Here is a 21,437-nt window from a genome sequence, read left to right as displayed (position 1 = left end):
GCGTGTTTTTACATTATCGAAAGGGAATATTTGTAAATACTAATATTACCATATATTCATTACTTTATTCTTAAATTGAGTATTTTCCAAATCGAATTTCTCTATGGCCGAATATAACAACAGTACGAATTCCCTTGGGTGTAAGTGCACTGAATTTTAAACGTAGCTAGCGCCAGTTAACATTAGCTTCCGATAATAAAACAAAATTCAGTGTTTTATACTCCCTTTAATTTTAAATTAAGAAAATTGCAGCCACAAAAGTTTCTAAAAGTTCGTGTTTTGGTAGATAAAGTGTTTTAGTTCTGATTGGCCCTACGCATACCAAACGTACATTCAAATCAAATTACAAACAGCGCGCTACCTGAAAGCATAAATCAAGCAAGTTGCAAAGACACCATTTCCAGAAAATGTGTAATAATTGTAATAATAATCTAATATTTATATTGAAATATACTAAAAAGGAGGTTAAAGTAACAATTAAAATTAATTTTTGGTAAAGCCATATGTTTCGAATTTCTTTCAAATGTCACGTATCTCGACATGCTTGACTCTGGCTCTAAGGTAGCAAGTACTCCCGAGCAGAAAATATATCGAAACAATTTCTATGCACTTCCCAAAATAGACCTTGGGTAAACACTTTTGTGCATTTTAAGATTAAACCAGGAAAGATTTAAAAGAAAGAACAACCTTAGACTACCTACACCAAATTTGTTTCTACTTAAAGGTATAAAAACTCAGTTGCAGGTTAAGAAAGGCAAAATATCTAGAAAGATCCTAGCACGAATTTCCGGTAAATCCGCGGCGGGAATTTCAAAATTTCTAAATATACCTGCGCGCGTTATATAATTTTCGTAAATATTGACTATTGAGTGGTAATAAATTTATTTTTCGAACTACAAGTGAGGCATTCCTAAAGAAATTCCGTTTGGTGAGTCCAGGGTAAGTATAGAACGGGTAATGCCGAGATTACCACGTGTGATTTCATGATTGTTTAGGAGCATAATACTATAAATACGCTATAATTAAATTAAACCTCAGGCTTTAGAAATGTTTGGCGCCACTGTACAGGGTAATTTGAAAAATTGAAGGGGTCTTCCGTAAATATTGCTTTGCAGGTTATATTCCCTTTAAGCTTATAATAATAATCTATATTAAATATTTACTGATCACTTTGAAATTTATGTAATAGACATTTCTAAAATTGATTAATATAACAGGCGTAGGTACCTCTAGGAATTCAACAGTAAATGGGCGATGTTCGAAATTCCCGCTGCCGATTTACCAGAAATTCGTACTAGTATCTTTCCGCCAAATGTACTAGAAAAATCTATTATTTTTACATGTTAAATTGCTTTTTAGTCCGGATAATATCCACGAATAAACAGTTAATCGCTATTTTTATGGTTAATCGAAATTTTAGCGGTTAATTTATCTGTTTCGCCGAGCTCTAAGTCATATAAAACTTGCGACCCTAATTTATAGTAATACCAGATCCACCTTATATAAAAGATCAGTAAATTACTTAAAGTAGAGTAAATATTTTGCTCGAAGAGTCAGTTCCTTCCCGCTATGAAAAGTTAAATCTCATTGGTTGCCTAAAAGTGACGTCATCCCGACGCCATTGAAGCGCCCCCCTGCGACTGTTTTCGTTTCCCCCTCTCGTTCCCCCCTCTCGTGCCGAAGGGAAATTAGAACATGGCTGCGGATCGTTTCAAAATTTTCATAATTAAATACAATCTCCATGCTGCCATAGATAAATTATTCTCGTATGGCGACATCTATTGCCAGTTTTTAAAAGCTTTGAAGGCGCTTCCATAATTAATATTTAATTAATATATTCAATGTTTTACAAATTATTACGAATAAGAGCTTGGAACGTTCTTATTAAATTAATATTTAAAGGGAATATAACATGCAAAGCAATATTTACGGAAGACCCCTTCAATTTTTCGAATTACCCTGTACAGTGGCGCCAAACATTTCTAAAGCCAAAGGCCAGAGCGGCCAGAGTTGCAAACGTCGGTGTTCCACACTAAATACCTGAGGTTATATTCCCTTTAAGTAAAATATTAAATATTTAAAAAGGCTTTTTAAAAGTAATCAGCTTGTTTAACACGCGAGGGGTCCGACATTTGCAAATTTGGCGTACGCTATTTTGAATATCAAAGTGATTTCACAAATCAGTAACTGATTTTCAGCACAATTTTCATGTTGACCTCTATGATTTGAAATTTTGCAACTGATTTTCTCCGAGATTTCGGGATTTTCCAGTTGATTTCAAGATTTCTAAAATATTTTTTTTCTAGAGTGTACGGGATTTGAACGAATGTCGAAACCGTCGCTAGGTGGTGCCTACGTTATTAGCCTAGCTGATTAGTAATTTAACCCGGCTACCGAATTAAACAAAAGTCGTTAGATGACTTGGGCCTAGGATTGTGCCAAAGGTATTAGCCTAGCCGATTATTACTATTTAGTGTTGTTAATTTTCCGGAAATATAAAAAATTGAAACATAAATTACTTTTTAAGGGTTTTTAACTTTTTAAACTTTTTATCGATATAAAATGACTAATAACAGTAAACATACTACAAAGCATTAATAGTGTTACATTGTTTATCAGTTTAAAGCTAGTCTATAGGTTTAGTTTTACCGAGTTTTACTTTTATATAGAGTGTTGTCATCTGATACGATTTTGAAAACTTGTAACGTCACAGCTGTAGTGTTAATAGTGGCCGCCATGACAGTTACCGTTTTTTAGCAATAGGCAAATTACAATGGTGACGTCGCAGGGTTTCAGACGACAACACTCTATTCGAAAAAGTTAGGCTAAAATGAAGCTTTATTTAAATCTACAAACAATATTAGACTAATCATTAGTTTTTTTCGGAAAAATGACCTCGGTCATTTTCCAGAAAATTTTCTGACTTATTAATTAATTAATATTATTTATTATTTTAATACTCTTCGCACCAATTAAAGGACCAAGTCATCCAGCGACTTTTAAAGCCATTAATTCAGGTATTGTGGTTACAATGCGTAGGAGGGTGGTGGCCAGGCCTTCATGCCACGCGATCGAACACTAACCGTTAACCTCAAAGTAACCCAACAAATTTTGGCGCCACCAAATTGTATTCACTGTCGTAAAGTAACAAACATTGTAAAAACGGCGTTACGAGTCCCAATGGATGTAAGTGGTCCGTGCTTCAACAACCGAAGCAAGCTAAGAAAGAAAAACCATAAACAAACTATATAAACCCAAAATAAAGTTCTTTCGTCGAAATCCAAACCAGTGGATAAAACTAAAAATAAGCCCCATCCAGCTATAGCATACGAAGCATCTGCTATCTTTACCCGACCGTCAAGAACGTATTTATGTTATACCTAAGGAATATGTCGAGTGGATTATCGGGCATCTAGAGTACGTTCAGTAGAAGTCAACGAAAAAAAACCCGATGGATTTATATTTCCCACCGATAAGCTTTTTCGTCATAATGACGTCGTAAGTTGCTGAACGCTTTTATTCAGTCATCGGTGTTTTTTAAAATGGCGTTGAATTTATAGTAGTTTTACGTCAGAAATGACGTCAGTCATCGGAAAAACCGGCTCTTGAAGCACTTCGGTGAGTAACCGATGACCATCGTGACGTCAAAACTGGAAACGCGAAAAAGCGTACAGTAGGAACCGATGAGCGATGCTGAACGTACCCCTTATAGTCTAGTTATCCCCACGTCACCAGGGGGGAGGCAAAAACGTCACCGTCCGTTTTAGTCAACCAATGAGAAACCGCCATTATTTGATTGAAGTTTCAGGGGATGGATCTTACTGTTAGAGCTTGAAGGGGATTGGAAGCAACGCTCAAAATGCTCTCAAAATAGTGATTCTCTCTCGGTATAATATATATTAGTGTTGTAAGTCGGAAAGGTTTCCGCGGAAAATGACCGAGGCCTTTTTTCCAAAAGATTAAAAAAGAAGTTTTCATTCCGTGATTAGTCTAATATTGTTTGCAAATTTAAATAAAGCGGAATTTTCGCCTCATTTTTTCGAATCTGAAAGTAAAACTAAACCTCTATACTAGCTTTAAACTGATTGACAATGTAACACTATTAATGTTTGTAGCATTTTTCCTGATATTAGACATTTTATATCGATAAAAAGTTAAAAAAAAATTAAAAACCCTTAAAAAGTAATTTATGTTTCAATTTTTTATTTTTCCGATTTCCGGTAAATTTTCTGGAAATTTTGTCAGTATTTTATTTTTCCGGAAAATAAACAACACTAACATAAATACATTGTTGTTAAAAGCAAAAAAACACGCGATAATAATAACAATAACATAAAACGGCTTATACAGTGGCACGCGGACTCGGCAGACAAAGTAGAGTAATTCCGGTTGGTTCCGCTAGGGCGCGTGGGTCTCTCGCTCGTCGCCGGAATCGATGCAGTTTCCCCCCATAAGTGCCTTCCCCCTCCGCCGCCTCATCGTCACTTTCCCGTTCCGGTTGCCTAGCAACGAACAAGCCGGTCTGTACGCGTTCTCAATAAGCGGTTTTAAGGATTTTGGCCTCGCCATAGTGCTCTTGGTTGAACGAGCGACAGAACGCGTCTATTTTTCGCTGGGAACTCCTCGCAGGGTAGGCTTCCCTGCCAATACTTTTGTCTCGTCTAAAACGGTGTCGGCTCCTTTGAAAAAAACGATAATACGTTGGATAAAATTTCTCAAAAAAAAAAAAGAAAAACGTTTACAGCCGTAGTTCGTGGCGTCGGTATGACTAAACGCCGGTTTCGGGAGACGTCATTCGAAAAGTTCCGTCAATTCGGGTTGTTTCGCCTAATATATACCGGTTCATTTACCGGTTGAACGAATGGATTTTGTTTAGTGGTTTAAGGTGAGAATTTATTCATTATTTTATACTATTATGATAATAATATTTCATATTTGAACATAAAAAGGATTGTATTGTATGTACTAAATCCAAATTATTTACCATATTATTATATTATTTATGGTTATTATTGTTAAATATAATATTATTAATGATTTAATACTATCTATAATACTATATTATCATTATTGTTTTCATAATAATTAATATGTATCTTATCATAAATGTTATCAAAATATTTAATACTATCTTATCATTATTTTTATCATAATATTTAATACTATCTTATTATTATTGTCATAATAATATTTAATACTAACTTATTATTATTGTCATAATAATATTTAATACTATCTTATTATTATTATTGTCATAATAATATTTAATACTATCTTATCATTATTGTTATCATAATATTTAATACTATCTTATCATTATTGTTATTATAATAATATTTAATACTATTATTATTATTATTATACTATTTTGTTATCGTAATATTTAATACTAATGTTATTTTAACACTTTTTTGTTATAATAAAAGTAATTACTATTATTATTATAATAGTATTTTGTTATCGTAATATTTAATACTATTATTATTATTATACTATTTTGTTATCGTAATATTTAATACTAATATTATTTTAACACTTTTTTGTTATAATAAAAGTAAATACTATTATTATTTTAATACTATTTTGTTATCGTAATATTTAATACTATTAATATTTTAATACTTTTTTGTTATAATAATAGTAAATACTATTATTATTGTAATACTATTTTGTTACCGTAATATTCAATACTATTATTATTTTTATACTTTCTTATTATTGTCGTAGTATTGTTTATTATTATTATGTATGTCATAACAATATTCCATATTATTTGTTGATTAAAATCAAACTAATTTTGTTGATTTAACCCCAGACATAATTGCGGTTTTTTTGAAAGGGAGAACGCAAATAGAAGTTTAGTGCACTGCTTTTCAATAAACACATTATTTTTTATATTAAACCGTAGAATATAAATATTCAGACCGCCATTGTAACCTTTGTTGTTGTTGAAAAGATAGGGTTAAATGCACACGTGGGCTTCTCCGGAGAGTAAGTTTAAATTTAGGAGTAACTCCTTGGAGATAAGATCTTATGAGAGAGAGAGAGAGAGCTAGTCGAGGAGTGGCGTTGCCATGGTTACCGGTATTTCTTTAAATTGATTGCCGGAGAAGCTTTGACGACGTGTTCAGACAATGTACGCTGTTGTAAAGTGCGCTTTGGCTTCGCGTGGGTTTTTAACGATAATTCCGATATTTTAAAGGATTATTTATTTAGGAATATACCGGGAAATATTTTCTCTAAAATATTTCTGTAGAAATTTAATAGATAAAATGTAACCAATTTCTAAAGAATCTATATAAAATTCTGTAAAATTTTCAATAGCCATTCGAAAAACCGAGAAATTTTAAACGTTTTTTAAATAGATATATTTGTAGAGCACTGTATATTCCATATAAATATTTGTAGAGCACTGTATGTTCTATAGGAATATTTGTAGAGCACTGTATATTCTATATAAATATTTGTAGAGCATTATATATTCTATAGAAACATTTATAGAGCATTGTCTATTCTATATAAATATATAGAGCACTGTATATTATATGTACATATCTATAGAGCACTGTTTTTTCTATATAAATATTTATAGAGCACTGTTTTTCTATATAAATATTTATATAGCACTGTATATTCTATAGAAATATTTGTAGAGCATTATATATTCTATAGAAATATTTGTAGAGCATTATATATTCTATAGAAACATTTATAGAGCACTGTCTATTCTTTATAAATATATAGAGCACTGTATATTATATGTACATATTTATAGAGCACTGTTTTTCTATATAAATATTTATATAACACTACATTCTATATTTATATATTCTATTAAAAATACTACAATGAAAGATTTTATAGAATTAAAATAAATTGCTTTAAACTGAGCACAAGTGTTCGCAAGTGTTTCTATAGTAATAGAAAGTCTAGCATTTTCTATAGACTTCTATATATACTTCTATTAGATTTTATAGAAAGTCTATAGAAAATCTTTACTTTCTACAGACTTCTATAAGATTCTATAGAAAGTCTATAGAAAATTGTCGTCGCGTGATAAATCCCAAAATACATTCAGGTACCTATAGAATATGAGGTCGTAAAATTAGCCTGTGGTTAAACCCTGGTACACTTTGTCTGCTTTGGAAACTTAGGACGTAACAGTGGCACGAGAAATTTAAAGCTGGGGAACTTTCTCTACAAATGATGACAGGGTGGGGCTAAGAATCAGAATTCTTGTTGGGTCTAATTAACTCGAGGGTTCGGACAATAACCAATTTTATGTTTGGGATTTTAAATATCAATCCAGTTTAGAAATCTTAAACTAATGATAAGATTTTGTTGTGGGATTTTAGCCTTGATTTACAGGTTTTTGTTTCTGAATTTGAGATTTTTAAGTATAATTTTCCAAGAATGTATTCATTTATTTTTTTATACTTTGGGAGAACAAATTTCGGTTTTTCAATTTGTTTTTTAGATTTCTTAAATGTTATTTTATTGTAGAGTGTACCGCAATTGAACCAACCAACGAAAAATCAAAACATTTACTTTAGAAAAATAGTTATTAATTGAAATGAGAGGCAGTTGACTGGGTCTAGTACAACATCGGTACCACCAAGTTTGTTTGTAAAAAAAATGGAAATTATTGTCATATATAGCCGATAAAAAAAAAATGAAAATTAATTTATCAAGTAGAACATTTTGACACCCAAAATTTTAGAAATTGTTATCTTATATAGGCATGAAATTGAAATGGAAAATTAATTTATCAAAAAAAAAATTTTGACAGCTTAAAAATGAAGTAATTAATTTATGAAATAGAACACTTTTGACAGTTTAAATAAAATAAGTAATTTACTATGTCGTTACATATACACGCGATTACAGGATATAATAATCGTGTAAAATGCGTGAAATATTGCACGTTACAGATTTAAAAAAACAAGTAAACAAAAGAAATTGTAATAATTCAACCTATTCAATTTAATCAAGCATTTTGAAATATCAAACGCGAAATTAATTTATTAAATTTATATTTCAAAGAAATTGCAATAATTAATCGAACAAAGTTAAATAGGTACACTATCAAACGCTAAAAGTCGTGTGATTAATAAATTAAATTATTATTTTTATTTGAAAGAAATTGCAATAATTAATCCTACAAAATTAAATTAAGTACCGTTAGCAAAATATCACGAGACAAATAAATAAAATTATTATTTTATTTCAAACAAATTGCAACAATTAATTTACAAAATTAAATTAAGTACCGTTAGCAAAATATCACGAGACAAATAAATAAAATAATTATTTTATTTCAAACAAATTGCAACAATTAATCCTACAAAATTAAATTAAGTACCGTTAGCAAAATATCACGAGACAAATAAATAAAATTATTATTTTATTTCAAACAAATTGCAACAATTAATCCTACAAAATTAAATTAAGTACCGTTAGCAAAATATCACGAGACAAATAAATAAAATTATTATTTTATTTCAAACAAATTGCAACAATTAATTCTAAACAATTAAATCAGGTATTATTAGCTTAATATCTAGCGATAAATTAACCAAAGTATTATTTTGATTTAAAAAAAATTGCAATAATTAATAGGACTAAATTACTTAAAGTATTGCTAATGAAGTACAAAAATCGTGCTATTAATAAATCCAATTATTATTTTATTTCAAACAAATTGCGACAATTAATTCTACACAATTAAATCAGGTATTGAAAATGCAATACAAAATATCCAACGTTTAAATTCGTGTAATAAATGAAGCAAATTATTATTTTTATTTAAAAGAAATTGCAATAATTAATCCTACAAAATTAAATCAGGTATTGTTAATGCAATATAAAATATCAAACGTTTAAATTCGTGTAATAAATGAAGCAAATTATTATTTTTATTTAAAAGAAATTGCAATAATTAATCCTACATAATGAAATCAGGTATTGTTAATGCAATATAAAATATCAAACCATTAAAGTCGTACGATAAATAAATTAAATAAATATTTATTTATTTTTTTGCAAATCGGAAATACGAATAAAATGTTAAAACCACATTCGATTTTGTTTTGGTTTTCGATATAAATTGGGAGAGGGTGGTTTGAACTCTGAAAGAAAACAAAGGCTTTGGGCGAGGTCACTTTTTGCAAAAACATTTCTTTCGAGTAAATTAGGTTACGCGATAATTTGCTTAATTTCCGAATCGTGAGAAAATGTTTTTTATTTTTCTTATAAAATATATTTAAGAAATAAAAACTAGCAAAGCGATTAAAGAAATGATTATAAGAATCTATGGCCCGTACCAGTATCAATATGACTAACACCAGAAGTATATAAGATATTGCTTAGGAGAAAAGTTACCATCTATAGTTATAGCAGGATCATAAGTAAAATAATATAAATATGACAATTAGTGAACATTATGGAACTTATTTTCCGAGCTATTGCGCAATCAAGGTTTCAAACAGAGCCCCCTAGTGAGTAAATATGCCCCAGGCAAAATATACAACTACAATTCCGTTGCAAGTTTAAGTCAGCCAGCCGGGCGAGAGTGTCAGTGTAGAAAAAATGTTCGGTTTGAAAATTAGCATTAAAACAATAAAAAGTGTCATACTTATGTTTAGTATGTTACTTACGGTTCGATCAAAGCAGTTTTAAATGGGAGGGTATTTCTTCTGGTAACACGATAAATAAATTAAAACAAATTTGTTACAATACAGACTCGTTACATGAGGTGGGAACCATTATGATTGAACCTCTTAGAAGTTATATTTTTAAAAATCAAAGTTTCTTACCGGTGGTCTAAAAAATAAGAAAATTAATAGTTTATTGTTATACTTATTAGGCGTGGCCTTTTTTACGTTAAATAAATAAAAACAATTCACGTAAACAATACAATATGGCCAGATTCGCTGATAGGTAAGCGGTTTTCATGACCTCGCTTATTTTACCCGCCTTACTTAGTTCCTCGTGCTAAGTATAATTGACTTTGATCTCTGTAACCTAACAGACAAGTGTACCTTGGATAAGTAAAAGATTTTGGTTTGAGATGAGCTAAAATAGGAGTCGGCACTATTTTAATTATTTACTTTTTGCAAAATATTTTATAATTTTAAAAATAACCTACGATTTCTATATAGAAATGGTAACATATTTTTTAAAACTATATAAGTGGCTCTAAAGCCTTTATAATATTCAAAGATATTTGGTTTAGAATATTCTATATATATTTTTACGGAGAGTCGTTCTAAGGCGTTTCTATTTAAAACTTCTAAGTTATTCTAAATATTCTTAATTCTAAATTTATTCTTAAGCAAATATGTTTAGAAAAATATAAAATTTAAAGTGTTTATATAGATATATTATAGGGTTTGATGAAAATAATAACACTTCTATGGAAATTCTATGGAATACTTTAGACCTATTTAACGGACTACATTGCTTTTAGAGTATTCAATAGATTCTTAAATTATTCTAAAGACTATAATTTCTCTGAAGCTATTCTAAAGCAAAAACCTCTAGAAAAATGAGCTATTTTAAAATTATTTTATACTTTTTTATAGAATTTATCTATAGAAATTCTACAGAATATCTTAGAACAATTTATGGGTTTCGTAGTATTCTACACATATTTCTACAGTATACTCTATATAAAAAGGTTATTCTAAAATGTTTCCCAATCTATTCTCAAGAGTACAATTGCTCTAAAGCTATTCTCAAGAGTACAAATGCTCTAAAGCTATTCTCAAGAGTACAATTGCTCTAAAGCTATTCTCAAGATTACAATTGCTCTACAGCTATTCTCAAGAGTACAATTGCTCTAAAGCTATTCTTAAGTGTATAATTTCTCTAAAGCTATTCTAAAGAAAATAATTGCTCTAAGGCTATTCTTAAGAGTATAAAAGCTCTTAAGCTCTTCAAAATTATATAATTGCTCTTAAGCTATTCTAAGGAATATAATTGCTCTTAAGCTCTTCAAAATTATATAATTGCTCTTAAGATATTCTAAGGAATATAATTTATTTTAAGCTATTCTAAAGTATGTAATTGCTAAATTATATAATTTCTCTAAATCTATTCTAAGGAGTATAATTTATCTAAAGCTATTCTAAAGATCATAATTGCTCTAGAGCTATTCCCAATTAAACACCTTTAGAAAAATTACTTTATCGAAAGGTATTCTTTAGAGCTGGTCTATAAAAATAACTTATAAATATCATTATAGTATTTTAAGATTTTTTTTAAATTTATGTACTGAACTGGTTATTAAAATATTATTACATTATTCTTAAAATAATCAAATAAAATTGTAAAATTATGCTAAATCCGTATAGTATAAATAAACATTTGGGGTAATAGGATAGAAGGTTCAACGGTCAAGATTTCGATACCAAATTTGGAACATAAAATAATCTGGAACCCCATAAAATACACGAAATAAATCAATTGAAACACGCAAAGATAAGAATGTTTTTTTCTGGCTCTGATTCCGGGTTTGTTGAAAATTGAGGGATTTCTAGTTTGCATTTTCGTGGATACATCCTAAAACTATTTCGATATATTACACAAACATTCCTCTAGTTCTAAAAACATTATATAGCGTAGAATGGAAATCATATAGAAAAATTTCAAACATTTATACACTATCTGTAGCTATTTGGGAAATATTTCTATAGACATTGTAGTAAACAATTTTTTTTATTGGATTTCGAAAACCTTAGACATTTTGTGAGAGTCTGGCAAAGTAATTTAAAAAAATGACCATAGACTTACTGTGAAGTGTTATAGACCGAATGCCTTTGCTTTTAAATACCTTTCGACTTTTAAATTGAGTTTTCAAAGCTTTAGAAACATTCTCTATATAAATTAAATAAATTATTTTGTAGAATTTCTATAGTAAATATTATTAGTTGAATATGCATAGAAACTATAGATATTTTGCAGAATTTATATAGAAATTATTCATTATTTCGTTAAATTTCTACAAAAAAATATTTTTTGCAGAATGTCTATGAAAATTATAGATATTGTTTTGAGTTTTTATACAAATTATTCATTATTTTGTTGGATTTCTAAAGAAATTATATAGTTTGCAGAATCTCTTGCGAAATTATACAAATTTTGTAGAATCTTTATAAAAATTAGATATTGTTTTGTAGAATTCATGAAGAATATTGATATTGTTTGTTATTTGGTGAATTCATAAAGAAAATTGATCAATTTGATATTATTTGTTATTTTGATGAATTCATATCGGAGTTAGATATTATTTGTTATTTTGATGAATTCATATGGGAGTTAGATATTATTTGTTATTTTATAGAATTCATATAGAAATGAGATATTATTTTATAGATTTCATATAGAAATGAGATATTATTTTATAGATTTCATATAGAAATTAGATATTCTTTTAAAGAATTCATATAGAAATTAGATATTCTTTTAAAGAATTCATATAGAAATTAGATATTATTTTATATCATTCATATAGAAATTAGATATTATTCTATAGAATTCATATAGAAATTATATATTATTTTATAGAATTCATATAGAAATGAGATATTATTTTATAGAATTTGTATCGAATATTTTTGTAAGGGGTTCATATCCCTACAGCCTTTAAAAATGATTCGCTTAACTTCCCTATTAACGGAACTTACGCAACTCCAACCGAAAGAAAACAGAATAAAATATTTCTTTGTACATTTGAATATAGCGTTACAAATTTATTCAGTGATCCGATAACCAAAAATGAAATAACGAGATCGAACCCAATTAAAATTGACGCTATCGGTGTATAGGTTTTCACGAATAAATCGATCAAGATGGCAGCCACGTATCGAAGGCGGTACGTAATGGCGGAAAAGTGAGACGACGTCAACCTTCCGTTATAGCGACAATGACGTCACGCGAAAGTTACCTATAAAAACTGACCTTTTTTTTCTAATTTAATTTAAATCAAACCCGCTTCGATCCAACATGAAGATTCGTTGACGGGTCACCCACTAACGAGTTTAGTCGACTTCTTGTCATTGATTTTTACGTAAAATGACGAACCAGTGACAGTCTAGCTTACCCCCTTCCGGGGACACGCACGGTTCAAAGACGGCGAGGGAAGTAAGTGAGAGGCAGAAATGTGTATCGATTCGCCTCAAAGGCTACTTGCTCTCTTCATGTGCACCGGGAGACAGAGTGGGGTCATTTGTGCCAACGTAGTTATTGTATCGTGAAAACTCGGCGCCAGGAGAGAGAAAAAAAAACTTCAATATCGAAAATGTCCTCTCTTTAAGAATTTTATAACTGAATGTGACAGTTTTTGATCGTTCCACGTCGATTATTTTCGTCAAATTAACATGGCCGGTTGACATTTAATCAGTGGCGTTGGCAGGATCGCGAGGGGGGAGATAGCGCACTATTGCCAAACAAATAATAAACAAAACACAATTTTACATACATTGGTATTTTTCGTACGTCCTCCTTTCGAATATTGAACTTTTTTATATTTTAAAGAAGATCAGGTATTGTATTAATGCAATACAAAATATCAAATTGTTTAAATTCGTGATTGGGTGGCGGAGTGGTTAGTGCTTTCGCCTCGCAGCAAGAGGAGCCTGGTTCGATCCCAACTTGTGGCACTGGGTGAAAACTCGGAAATACTCCTTCCGCGTTGAGTTTGCAAGTTCTCTCCCCACTGGTTTAAAGGGTTTTCCTCCGAGTTCTTCGGTTTCCCCTTAGTTAGTGTAGGGAGCTGTTTGCTCGTGTGGCATGTAGGGCTTGCTACCACCCTCCTACGCATTGTAACCCGGCCACCTGTTTAAAGGCATGGGTGACGTCGATATACGTCACGCCATTATTACTATATTCTATGAGCATAAGGTGTTTCAATCGCGCTTAGTCATAAAGTAAAGTACATTATAATATATGTAATGTTATATATAAAAATCATAAATGGTATATAATATTAAGTATATTTAATATGTAATATAATACATAAAAACCCATAAATAGTATATAATATATAAAAAAAACACTTTTCAGATGTATACAGGGTGGTCATATTATTTTACTTTAAAGGTTTATATTAATAAAAGAAATTGTCGACTTTTCCAGCCTCGTTTTGACATAAAACATATTACATTCATTTAAAATATAAAATTTAAAAAAAATTTAAGACATTGCCCAAAAAAAATGAAAGAGACTTATATTGAATAACGTATTTGAAAATTATGTCATTTCACGATCCTTTTTTTGTGATACCGAGCTGGTCAGAAGTATTTTTTTAATATCTAATATATAATATAATATAATATAATATAGTATGATATATAAAAAACCATAAATAGTATAAAATATTAAGTATATTTAATGTGTAATATAATATATAAAAACCATAAACAGTGTAAAATATATAGTATATTAAATATGTAATATAGTATATAAAAACCATAAATTTTATATAATATTTACTATATTTTACGTATAATATAATTATAATAAAAAATAAAAGTCGGAAGAAAAATTATCCTTTATAGTTCATTATCGCTTCGTAACGCGTAACATGTGACTGAGTCTTCCTAACCCGGCACAAGCGCAGCGGCTAAAACTTGGCGGTTGGCCGCGCTCACCAATAGCCACCCCCCCCCCGCGTTCGTCCCTCTTAATGCGCGATTACGTCATCAGCTACTCCATCTCTCCATCAACGTAATGACGGGTGCGGATGATCCACAGTCGCCCCTCGCCTTCTTTTAGCGGTATTAAAATTGCATAACGTGGTCTCGCGCAGGGGCGTGGTCCCGCTTTCGCGCTCATAGATATTATGTCACGCGCGATCGAGATGCACGCGCGCGCTCGCCAGCCATTACATAAAAATTTATCGTCCTCGCGCGCTGTTGTCATAGTAACCCATATTGGATGTTTTTTTTTTCATTCATGATGAAGAGATATTAGATGATTTATTTCTGGGTTCGATAGCAAACACTAATTAATTATTCTTAATTAATTAATGTATATTAATATTCATTAGTATTAAGTATTTATTAATATTTAATATATATTAATATTCATTAGTATTAAGTATCTATTAATATTTAATATATTCATTAGTATTAAGTATTTATTAATATTTAATATATATTAGTATTTAGTATTTATTGATATTTAATATATATTAGTATTTAGTATTTATTGATATTTAATATATTAGTATTTAGTATATATATATTATTCAGTATTTATTAATATTTAATATATATTAGTATTTAGTATATATATATTATTCAGTATTTATTAATATTTAATATATATTAGTATTTAGTATTTATTAATATTTAATATATATTAGTATTTAGTATTTATTAATATTTAATATATATTAGTATTTAGTATTTATTAATATTTAATATATATTAGTATTTAGTATTTATTAATATTTAATATATATTAGTATTTAGTATTTATTAATATTTCATATTTAATATATACTAGTATTTAGTAATATTTCATATTTAATATATATTAGTATTTAGTATTTATTAATATTTTATATTTAATATATATTAATATTTATTAATATTTCATATTTCATATATAATCATATTTCATATATAATCATATTTCATATATAATCATATTTCATATATAATCATATTTCATATATAATCATATTTCATATATAATCATATTTCATATATAATCATATTTCATATATAATCATATTTCATATATAATCATATTTCATATATAATCATATTTCATATATAATCATATTTCATATTTAATAATATTTATTAATATTTAATATTTAATATATATTAGTATTTAGTATTTATTAATATTTTATATTTAATATATACTAGTATTTAGTAATATTTCATATATAATTATATTTCATATATAATCATATTTCATATATAATCATATTTCATATTTAATAATATTTATTAATATTTAATATTTAATTTATATTAGTATTTATGAATGTCTATGTTTAATATATATATAATCTTGAGCGTAAAGATATAGTTTATATACTTTTGACAGGGTTTGCACAATTTTGCCAAGGGTGGAAAAAACTAGATTTCTCCGCGGTTTTTTCCACCTATTGTTTTCCTGTTAAAAACCGTGTGGAAAATCGTACTTTCATGGTTTTTTTCCACCTCTAGTGGCAAAATTCATATAAATAAGTTTTAGTAATATATACTTTTGATATTACATTTTTAAATAAAATATCTTTTATGTAATATATAATCTACATCAAAGAGCTTAAAGCACTTAAAGAAAGGGGAAGTTCAAAGTTTCAATTTTTATAAATATTCATTTCGATATTTTTTTAAAGTCTAATCATGAATTACTTTCCTTCGTTCGCAGTGGGCAACAGCTGGTGAACGGACCTAACGGATCGCGTTTTATTACAATGAACCGGAAATAAAAATGTGATAAGGTGAAAGTAGAAGAGCTATAGCTGAAAAAGCATCGGGAACAATTCAACAGTGGTCTTCGGCGGAAGCGCCCACGGGTTTCTCGAGGAAGCTAGATACCAATCTGAAGAGAACAATCGCTTTTATTTGGCAAGTAGAGGATCATGTTTTAAGATGTCATCGAAGACGTTCCAGAAAACGGTGGGTTGAGAATTCAATCAGATATGTTTTCATTAATTTTTGAAAAAAGTCAAATCAAGTTTTCACTGGTTATTTATTTTGTTGGCTTTGCGTGTTTTCGTTTAAAGAAATTTGCCTGGAGTTTTTTGACTGGTGTTTGGGTTTTAATAGAATATACAGGGTGTTTCCATGGATAATAGATTTTAGAGGATCGGTAAAAAGCCTGGTTTTTAGCCCCCGTAAACCAATCACACTAAGGGAGTCGGCCAAGGTTATTTAAAAAAAAAACAAGTATCGCTAAGAGTGGACGATACTGTTCGAAAAAAGAAAAAAGATAAACACGAAGTACATTTTTACGTCAAAAGGTATTTTTTCACGTTTTTATAGATTAAATAGATACTTAATATCAGTTGATAGTTTTTATTGAATTATAAAACCAAAATTAAAAATTACTATAATATAAAGCGCAAAAAAACAATATCAACCGCATTAGATTGCCATTTTGAAATTTTAAGATCACGTGGTACAAACGACCTTGCAAGACTCCCTCGGAGTGTCTCGAGCTGATTGATACGCGGGTAGAAATCAAATGCACTGTGGAAGGGTATCGAAAACCTGTCCTCTTCATTTACTGTCCATGGTGTTCCAAAAGGTTATGCAGAAATTGCAGGAGTTGTAGGGGGTGAGTTGAGAAGTATGCTGGTTTTTTCCACATTTCCTACGACGAGTTAAAAGAGCGCCAGAGAGCTTCAAAGTGTGGCCTACTAGCCCTGTTAGTAGGCTGAAACAATCGCAAAACCAAGCAGCAGGGAAATGTGAACATTTAGGTTTGGGTTCGTGTGATAGGTAAAAAAGGATTTAAACAGTCCCTGCTGCTTGGTTTTGCGCTTATTGCAGCCTACTTCCAGGGGCTAGTAGGCCACACTTCGAAGCTCTCTGGCGCTCTTTTAACTCATCGTAGGGAAATGGGGAAAAACAGGCATAGTTCTCTACTCACCCCCTACAACTCCTTAACATTTTTGCATAACCTTTTGAAACACCCTGTATTATATTGTGGGTGGTAAAACTAATTATAGTAATCAGCTAAGACTATACCCAAGGAACCACCAGGGGCGTATTAACCATTAGGTAGATTAGGCACATGCCTAGGGCGGCATTTTTCTAGGGGCATTAAAATTCTGATTAAGCCCGACTGTCCAAGTACTTATCTTGCCCCTACTTAACTGCAGGACCATCTTAAGGCCTGGGCTAAGTGGGCTACAGCCCAGGGCCCCTAGCCATTTTTGGGGCCCCGGAAAAGCCAGCCATACCACCTCTATTCTACGGATGAGGGTTTAGTTGGTTAAATATTATTTATGCTCATTTAATATTACGTATCTTTTAGTTACGTCACGGCCAACTTTGATCTCTCGCGCTACAGCGGCCATCTCATTCGTTGACGTTTCTGTGTTAACCTATGAGCAAAAGATGTGTATGGCGTCAGCGCCCCTAGCGGATTATTATATTTAGAATACTTTTACATTGAAGCCAATATAAAAACCGAGCGTGGCGCTGAACTCCTACACGTTATAGTGCAGTTTATAGGGGGCAAATCCTGGCTCGCGGAATTTCGACGAATGTGTTGGCCGCTGTAGCGCGAACAACGCGTGATCAAAGTTGGCCGTGGTTACGTCTGAAGTAATTTGACTCATCGCCACATCGCGTATCAGACGGTACCAACAATTTCTAAAACCTAACAGAGTCACTGTCAGTAAAAATCTTATTTTCAGTAGGCAATGCTATACTTTTGAAATTAAAAGTTTTGGTTTGATTGCTGTGTAGTTGAATTTAGACAACGGACATACAAAGGCTGACCGTTGGGGATCGCAAAGGTCTTAAGAAATAATTTAGCCCAGGGCCCCAAAAAGTCTTAGACGGTCCTGCTTAACTGACCAGCCCGTTGGACAATGCAAGTTTTTATGAAATATCAACTCAAATCTGAATACATTTGGGAGAATTTTGAAAACCATTTTGTTACTAGAATGGTGTAAGAAATATCTTAAAACAATTCCAATTTAGACCCCTAATTATTTAAAAAAAAATTATTTAAAGTTGGCATTTTAAGTCGGACATCTTTCTTGATACTTATAGCGCCCAATAGATTGGATTTTAATATTATTTCAACACTTCTAAGTACGTAACCACGGTCAATTGTTAATTTTACTCATTTCGCGGCCGAGATATGAATAAATTAAAAGATTGTTTCGATCTCGCTCGCCTCTGGTTAGAAACTATTCATTACAGATCGATGTTAATTCAGTCCTTACCCCATCTGGTGGCAGAAAACGTTACTAAACATTCACAGGGCTCCCTTTTAAACGAAGTAGACAATAAAATGGTTATACTTGTTTTAAATGTAATGATAAAAGTTAATTTATAACAAATATTATTTAAAGAATGAATAAAAAAATTATTTAATCACGTCCAAATGAAGAATGTCTTGAACTCGAAACGTTTGACACGCGAGGTTATCGTAAAATTTTAATTTTATATCTTTTATCGCGTACTAATTATTTTAAAAATTTTAGATTTCAAAGCTAGCTTAATTATTATCTTGAATTTTTCCTTTGCTTTTCGCGTGTCAATGTACAAGATAAATGATTTCAAATCAATAATAGATTTTATAAAATAGAAGCGGTAAAATTTTGCTCTAACGTCACAAGACACAGCTTTATTAGTAAATTTTTCGCACGAGAGATTGGCACGCGCGCTAGAAAAACCTATATTCTTCTGGTGACTGTAGCGCTTGTAGCCTTGTCAGAGTAAGAGACTGTGACTTAAGAGCCACATTAAAACAAGAAGGCCACGTCACTTTATATAAGAATCATATTTAAGGTCTTTAAAATAATATTTTTTCTCTGGCTACCAAAAAGTTCGTTAAAAATGTATTTGATCAAAGAATATATCGAATAAGAAATCTTTGAAGAAGCGATTTTAATAAAAATGTATTAGAAATAATTATCAAGAAATTATTAATTGTTGAAAGAAGGTTTTTGACTAAACACCACTTAACTACAAAACGTTTGAAAAAAATCAATAAATATTTGTGTGGCAAATAAAATACGTAAAGAGAAAATTAGGATTTGCAATCGAACGAAGTAGTATATTATCACCCATGGTAGTAATAGTATAAAATTTACACACCAGGGGGCTCTGTACTAAACCTTGATTGAGCAATAACTCTGAAAATCAGTTCGGTGAGAGCGTTTGCTAATGGTCATAATTATTGTACAGTTACTTATAACCTAACCCAAGCGTACCCAAACACTGTGAAAAACTGGGTTAGCAATATCTAACTCCCAAAACCCGGACACGTAATCCAAAGCGAATGAAATTGGGAACTGTGTCTACGTTTTAGTAGCTTCTAATTACATTCAGCCACCAACACCGTACAGCTCAATTTTGATAGTTTCTTACCGTAAAACTGTGGGGTGAATCTAAAAATAAGCCAGTTTTCTTTTTAAACGTGTTTGTAACATTTGTTCTTTGCCCTTTCAGATAATAAAGAAATCTCGAGAAGCAAGAGGCTATCGAACAAACAGAAAAGTTGATTTTTGAGGATTTTATGCGCTTGGTGTGTCTGCTAATAAGTGGTTTCCGCTGTTGTCTTCGGACGAAAGTGCGCGTTTCGGCGCTGATTTGAACGGGAGACATCTCGCTGGAAAGGACACGGTGACCACCACGAGTCGACGAAGTTTGAGCGTGGCCGACATGGCGACCGGGTCCTTCGTGTCCTGGCGCCGGGACAGCGACGAGATCTCTCTGGTCGAAGGGGACCACATCGAGAAACAAATCGCGCAGAAGCAGGACGAGCACTTGCTGCCCCTGAAGGAGGATGTGGCCGAATGGATCGGGAAGACGCTTGGTGAGTAGCCCTCTTGTTTGCCCTTGAACGACCATTGTATAGTTGTAAGACTCTCGGTTAGTAGCCCTCTTGTTTGCCCTTGAACGACGTTTGTAGAGTTGCGAGACTCTCTGTTAGTACCATATTTGTTTGCCCTTGAACTACCTTTGTAGAGTTGCGAGACACTCGGTTATTAGCTCTCTTGTTTGCCCTTAACGGGCTTAGTAGAGTCACCAGACTCTCGGTTAATACCCCTCTTGTTTGCCCTTGAACGACCTTTGTAGAGTTGAAAGACTCTCGGTTAGTACCCCTCTTGTTTGCCCTTGAACGACCTTGGTAGAGTTGAAAGACTCTCGGTTAGTACCCCTCTTGTTTGCCCTTGAACGACCTTGGTAGAGTTGAAAGACTCTCGGTTAGTAGCCCTCTTGTTTGCCCTTGAACGACCTTGGTAGAGTTGAAAGACTCTCGGTTAGTACCCCTCTTGTTTGCCCTTGAACGACCTTGGTAGAGTTGAAAGACTCTCGGTTAGTAGCCCTCTTGTTTGCCCTTGAACGACCTTGGTAGAGTTGAAAGACTCTCGGTTAGTACCCCTCTTGTTTGCCCTTGAACGACCTTTGTAGAGTTGCGAGACACTCGGTTATTAGCTCTCTTGTTTGCCCTTGAACGACTTTTCTCAAGTCGCGAGACGCTCAGTGAACAGCCACACTTGCTTGACCTTGAACAATGTTTTTAGAACTGACTTTTACGTCTAAAAATACTTTGAGATGTGCAAAATGCTTGGGTTACACCAAGTGGCTTAAAGATCCGGGGAGCATTTGCGAAAGGTTAACACGATGCATTTTCCCAAATGTTTTCGTAATTATAAATCTACTTTGGCAGTTCAGTCGCCATGATTGGAAACCTGTATTTTATTCCATTTTCCGAGGCTTAAC

The 21,437-nt window shown here is 31.3% G+C and overlaps 1 protein-coding gene across 3 annotated transcripts in view; it reads left to right on the top strand.

Annotated features, from left to right (window-relative positions):
- LOC149958933 (growth arrest-specific protein 2-like) overlaps positions 1-21,437 on the top strand; it is a 119,979-nt gene that overhangs the window by 56,382 nt on the left and 42,160 nt on the right. For 2 of the 3 annotated variants that reach the window (XM_090166297.1, XM_090166295.1), the window contains exons 1-3: positions 4,618-4,885; positions 16,393-16,643; positions 20,160-20,526. In XM_090166297.1, the coding sequence (XP_090022423.1) occupies positions 20,373-20,526 (154 nt within the window). In that variant the 5' untranslated portion in view covers positions 4,618-4,885; positions 16,393-16,643; positions 20,160-20,372. Of the gene's footprint in view, positions 1-4,617; positions 4,886-16,392; positions 16,644-20,159; positions 20,527-21,437 lie in introns of those variants that run through there. The other variant, XM_090166296.1, reaches the window with a different exon arrangement.

The sequence above is a fragment of the Leiobunum rupestre genome, chromosome 2, assembly GCF_980474605.1.
Source record: "Leiobunum rupestre chromosome 2, qqLeiRupe1.1.hap1, whole genome shotgun sequence".
NCBI classification, from domain to species: Eukaryota; Metazoa; Arthropoda; class Arachnida; order Opiliones; family Sclerosomatidae; genus Leiobunum; species Leiobunum rupestre.
Note: the sequence above shows the minus strand (reverse complement) of the source record. Positions and strands in the feature narration are given on the sequence as shown.